Consider the following 6,000-nt stretch of genomic DNA (forward strand, 5'->3'; position numbering starts at 1 on the left):
AGAGAAAACATGCATTGTTTGTCCCTGTGTGAAAATGCCAGGTCAGAGTAATGGAATAACCCTAATTTCCGAACGTTTCAGAAGAAAGACGCTATAATTCAGCTCATGTTAAGTACTTTCAATCACAATACAGTCATTTTATTATTAGTGTGTTATGCACAGATTAATGACGATTGGTGATTTGATCCCTGGCTGCTCCAGCGCGCATGCCAAAGCATCCTTTGGCATGATACTGAACCCTGAGTTGTTCTCGAATACTTTCATCAGAGTGTGAATGTGTGTGGAGGTTGGATACAAATCACTTAGATGTAGAAAAAAGAGAATGGGGGAATGAGGCGTGTTATATAAAGTGCTTAAATGCTCAAGTAGAGCATTTTTATAAAGGTGCATAATGTCTGACTAGAATATTTCACTTTAATGTGATGTGATTTTGTTGGTTTCTTCAAACCAAACCATAATAATCTGAATTCTCTTTCTGCCCTCAGAAATGAGGCTCGAGGGCTGGCTGTCTCTCCCCGTCAGAAACAATACCAAGAAGTTTGGATGGGAGAGAAAGGTAGGACTAAACCATTGAGACTACTTTGACCCTGCAAAACAGCGCGTGACCTTTTTTCTTACCACCTCTGTCCTGTCAATGCAGTACGTTGTAGTAAGCAGCAAGAAGATTCTTTTCTACAACAGCGAGCAAGACAAAGAGCAGTCCATCCCCAACATGGTGCTCGATATAGAGTGAGTATGACACCCGAAGGCACCTCTGCAAAGAAAACAGCTCAGTTTGTATTAACACGTTCTATGCTTTAAACAGAAAATAACACTCCTTTCTGTCACACAGTAAACTCTTCCATGTGAGACCTGTTACTCAGACAGATGTGTATCGAGCTGACTCCAAAGAAATTCCCAGGATATTCCAGGTCTGCCCTAGCTCTAAAAAATGTTCTATTTCTTTGAGTTGATTGTTTAAAAAGTTGTTGAAGGCTGAAAAAGTTAGATATGTCCTCTTTCTGCTCTCCAGATTCTTTATGCCAATGAAGGTGAAAGCAAAAAGGAGCCAGAGTTTCCCGTGGAGCCGCATCCCATTGGAGAAAAGTCCAATTACGTCTGCCACAAAGGCCACGAGTTCATTCCCACCCTCTACCACTTCCCCACCAACTGTGAGGCGTGCACAAAGCCACTGTGGAACATGTTCAAGCCGCCGCCTGCTCTGGAGTGCCGGCGCTGCCACATCAAGTGCCACAAGGACCACATGGACAAGAAGGAGGAGATTATCGCCCCCTGTAAAGGTAGGATGCTCCTGTTGCTGTGTTTCGATTTCAATTGGTGGGTTTTTTAAATGTTTGTGAATTGGAGTGTTACTGAACATTTCTCTTCTCTTCTACCACCAGTGAACTACGACATTTCTACAGCTAAGAACCTGCTCCTGCTCGCCGTGTCCCAGGAGGAGCAGCAGAAGTGGGTGAGCCGGTTGGTCAAGAAGATTCCCAAAAAGCCTCCACACCCAGAACAGTTCGCGCGCTCCTCACCGCGGACCTCCATGAAGGTTCAGCCCAGCCAGTCCATGAGGAGGCCCAGTCGACAGCTCCCCACCAGCAAGAGCAGGTAAACTAAAAAGCTGATTTTATGTAATAGATGCCTATAGGTGTGATTTTGGATTCATCTATGTTAGCTACGACAGTTAAAGTGGTGTGCAGGAGGTAAACAAATAACAGTTTATGGATCTGCAGGCAAGATTTCTAATGATTTGAGGTACATACAGTGTGAGTGGAGTGACCGATATAATGCAGGCTGACTAAAAAGCCTCAAAACTGAAATTTTTGTGTATTTGATTAACATACCAAATCCAGAAAGTTTAATATTTATTTATAGTATTTAGTATATATTCTGCATTTTGAGTGTTGTGTGTCACAATGGTGTAAATTAATATTAGTTTCTCCATAATGGCCTGCTGACTGACCACAAAAAACTATACCTGAGTTAAACTAATTAAATTTCACCTGCAAAGTGATATCTTCAGGCAACTTTTGCTTTAAAAAAAGTTGCCTGAAGATATCATCCACTCTTGTCAAAACAACACATCATGTGCACAGGCTACAAATGCAACTTCAACAAGCAATCTTAACCCTTTAAAGCCGGTCGGAGCGGGCACGCTCTGTTTTGCTTAACTATTTTTAAATTTAAATTTCTCTAACTGGAAATATATGTTAAAAAAAGCAAAAACGATTTTCAATTTTTTTTGTAGTTTATTGCACTTTCCACTTAATGCACTTAATGCATACATATTATTAAAATCTGGGCTATAATGGTTGTATTGATGTATAGCAACTTGAAATGCTCCCAAAAATGGCACTACAACATGTAAAAATATATAAATATAAGCTCTGGCGGACTTGGTTCTATGGTAGGTCTTAAAGGCTTAAAAAAGCGACTGATGATCTTGAAGGAGAAAAATTAGCATATTGATTATTCAGCTTTGGTAAGAGCTCTTTTTAAGGTGTATTGAGGTGTTAACCTGTGAAGCTTTGTTCTTTATGTCCAATGCGTGTCCTGCAGAAGTTGAGGAACTGTTTTCATAGTCTGTCCTGGTCCAGTCCAGTTCGATGTCTCAGGATTTGCCCTCATACAACCCCACAGAACAGACTTGAGTTGTGCGCAGTAACGATTACACGGCCATGAAAACTAATCTCCCCTTTCAGATTGGAGGACTCCAGTCTCCAGGACTGGCACTGGGCGTTGGATGATATAGATGATGACTGTTCCTCTATACATTTCTGATCACCACATTTGGTAACACTGTGTGTAATGTGTGCTGTGCAGTTCCTGCCATTTAAAAAAACCTTAAAAATGTCTGACCTCAGCCCTCGCAGGTCAAATGGCTTCAAAATAAAGCGAGAAGATTCCAGCAGTACCTGGTACAAATGACAGCTCCTTCCTTCTCCTCCTCCTTGTTCTTCTTTTGACCAGATGTTTCCCTGTAAACATCTCAACTTCTCAGTGTGTGTATGTTTGTTTGTTTTGGGTGTCACTCTGAGGTGGTGCAGGTGGTGAATATACTCTGTATCATGGACCTTGAGCCACGTAGTTTGGGTGGATTTGCTCTTCTAAGAGTTGCGATCACTTGGGCACTGGGTGTTTTGAACTGGACAAAAATAAATTGACACATAAACTCAGGAGAATAAGTTCTCAGGTTTGTCTGAAGTTGCCCTTTCTCACACAACAAGAGATAAGACATGACTTTTTCTCAGCGAGGCTGCACTCGGCTGTGAATCGCTTGAACAATCACTGCTGTATTCCCGCGCAGACTTTAGATTATTTAATGTTGATCTGTCCTCAGACTGTGAATAAAATATGATGACCTGAGAAGCGAAGCCGATCTTGGAACCACATCAGCTAGTCTGCCGATTTGGCCTCTTGGGATTTTGGACAATTTTTTGGGATGTCCGGTTTAGTTAGAAGAAATCCAAGCCAAGATTTTTCATTTCTCATGTTGCAGGCAGTGTCTACAAATGCAGATAAACTGGAATGAACTGAAATTAATTTGGAGCAATTTGCTCTCCACACAGGCTGTGCAGTGGACGACAGTAAGAAACCAAAAGGTTTTCAGGACCAAAATCATGCAGATGCTCTTCATAGAAATTAATTCAGAATTGACCTGCAAAAAGGACCCCCTGATGATCCTCTAATCGCCTAAGGATCATCAGGGGGTCCTTTTGTCCCTCTGGGGGGGGGGAAACTCCCACTAGGTTTATATCTGGGACTCTCCACCATTTGACCTTAGAACTGAAGAAGCTTCTCGGATGAGAGGTGAAACGTCTTCAAGTAACTTAAAGAAGTCCAGACGCTTTTCTTTGCAAGCTCCTTTGACTACGATGACCTGGATGACTGAGAGCCTTCACAGACATTTATTACAGCATGTTACTCAATTTAGTTAAATATACTGGTTTAGGGTAAGACACCCTTAAATCATAAAATGTATAAAGAAAAGAATAATTAAAAAAAAAACAAGATGGCAATGGCTGAAATGTTCTGCTTGGTGGCTATTTCCATCTTTTATATACAGTCTGTGGACATAGGACTTGCTTAAAATCCAAAGTAGGATCATTGTACATCTTGGTAGGACTAATGCATGCTTAGCCAGTTTGTTTACTACAAAGACTTTTAAATCATTTGAGTTTTTTGCTGAGATAAAATAAATGTAGGGTAACGATTAAAAATGCAGCTTCTTACATTCGGTCTGAAAATTAGCCAGGTCCTTGATTTGGTAATTGTATGAAATAATGCCTTCGCTGTTCCATTCAAATCGCAGCCCAATCTTTTAATCTTCCTGACATCTCGCTGCATATTTGCTGAGATTAACTCGCATCTGTTTCTCTCTCTCCCTCCAGTTAACCTTGCCCGGGAGTGTGGTGCATCGACGAGGTGGTGGGAAGAGTTTCTTCCTAAATCAAAGACTATACAAAGCTCCGTTTGCAGATCAGCACACTGGACTGGTTTCTCCACTGCTCACTCCACCCTGTCCCGTTTCAGCCTGCGAGAGTTACCAAGTCTGGCGTTTTCCATTTTTATTCAGCTTGTTTCCAAGCCACTTAGCAAGCTCACCTCAGCATCTGACGGCTTTACAGCAAGCTGGGCGTCTCATAAACATATAACCCAAGTCCTCTCCTGGGTCCTTGGCGAGAGCACTTGTGCAGCTCTTGGATGCTGGAGTAGCTTGTTCGGCTCCCACACAATGGAGGATAGCTCTTATGAGCCCGACCAAGGCTGACAAGAACAGGGGAACACTTACCTTAACAGATCTCTCCAGGACACTGTCTGATTGAAGCAGCCAGCAGGAAACCTCCTCTACACCACCTTTGAGGATTCTCATGGCCAAAAGATTTTAAAAAAAGACAATCTTGTGTTTAACGATTGTGAACAATATGAAGGGTTTAATGGGGGAACACTACACTCAGAAGAGTCTGTATTTTTGTTGGCTTATGGTGTCTGTACTTTCAAACTCTTTAACATCATTGTAGCTTCTTGCTTTTCACAGCTCTGCTTTCAGGTGCGTGTCCATGGGGAATCTTGAATAAGGTACTTAGGAACCAAATGAGCTGTGACTTCACGGAAAGTCATTAAGGCAGCAAATGAAGCCCAGCTTCCTCTCGGATATGAGCAAATAATTCTCCGAGTGCCTCTTATTCAGATTTCTGACTCATGCACACGCTGAATCATGGGTTTGACGTCAAACGACTACAAAGGGAACAGAATCCTGCTTGAAATGGCATTAGATTAAGACATGAAGTCCTCACGATTCCCATAATCTCTGCAAACCTGCACTGTCAGTTCTGAGGGTTAATGTTTACTGAATTCAAAGGGGTGCACCGTTAATGCTTTCTGATCCGAGCTCGGCTCCTTCTGTTGTTTTTGAATGTACATCTGGGCTTCACCAGAGACGACACACAGGCATTGTATTATCCAAGTATACTTGACTGAAGCCGCGCCTTTCATCACAAACTACTCTGAGTGAACTTGCATGCGTTTGCTTTTTCACCCACATGCCTAGTCATTTTTAGTCAGTACCAAAAGTGAAAATGAGGGAAGTTAACCAATAAGAAGCCGAAATAATGAAGGTATCCAATCATATCCTGAACCCATGAGTGGAAATACTGAGCAGCACTATTCCATTGAAGTTTTTTCTAAAAGTGTTTGTCCTTATTTTTGTATTAAAGGAAACCAAACTCTGAGTTTGGGCACATTGTCGTATGTATGTGACTTAGTTAGCAGGTGGAGAGTAAACTGAGTGTGTGTGTGTGTGAGTGTGTATGTGCACTCTCCTTTAACCAAGAAGCATGTTTTATACATATAAATATACACAGTATATATTTTACATGCCATACAGTGCACATTATATTATTTATACAGCCTTGTCCACTTTGTATTTAAGGGCTCTACATCCAGATTGCATGTTTGCTATCAAACAGCTCTATGATAATAACCACTTCAACAATAAAGACATGGATGTGC

At 41.6% G+C, this 6,000-nt stretch overlaps 1 protein-coding gene across 2 annotated transcripts in view; it reads left to right on the forward strand.

Moving 5' to 3' along the window:
* The window catches only part of rock2a (rho-associated, coiled-coil containing protein kinase 2a), a 41,062-nt gene extending 35,062 nt beyond the window's left edge, over positions 1 to 6,000 (forward strand). Inside the window, exons 27-32 of one of the 2 annotated variants that reach the window (XM_087832687.1) lie at positions 486 to 556; positions 641 to 729; positions 833 to 911; positions 1,013 to 1,280; positions 1,383 to 1,596; positions 2,691 to 2,945. In XM_087832687.1, the coding sequence (XP_087688813.1) occupies positions 486 to 556; positions 641 to 729; positions 833 to 911; positions 1,013 to 1,280; positions 1,383 to 1,596; positions 2,691 to 2,769 (800 nt within the window). In that variant the 3' untranslated portion in view covers positions 2,770 to 2,945. Of the gene's footprint in view, positions 1 to 485; positions 557 to 640; positions 730 to 832; positions 912 to 1,012; positions 1,281 to 1,382; positions 1,597 to 2,690; positions 2,946 to 4,379 lie in introns of those variants that run through there. The other variant, XM_087832686.1, reaches the window with a different exon arrangement.

The sequence above is a fragment of the Neolamprologus brichardi genome, chromosome 19, assembly GCF_056152115.1.
Source record: "Neolamprologus brichardi isolate AB-2024 chromosome 19, ASM5615211v1, whole genome shotgun sequence".
Taxonomy (NCBI): domain Eukaryota; kingdom Metazoa; phylum Chordata; class Actinopteri; order Cichliformes; family Cichlidae; genus Neolamprologus; species Neolamprologus brichardi.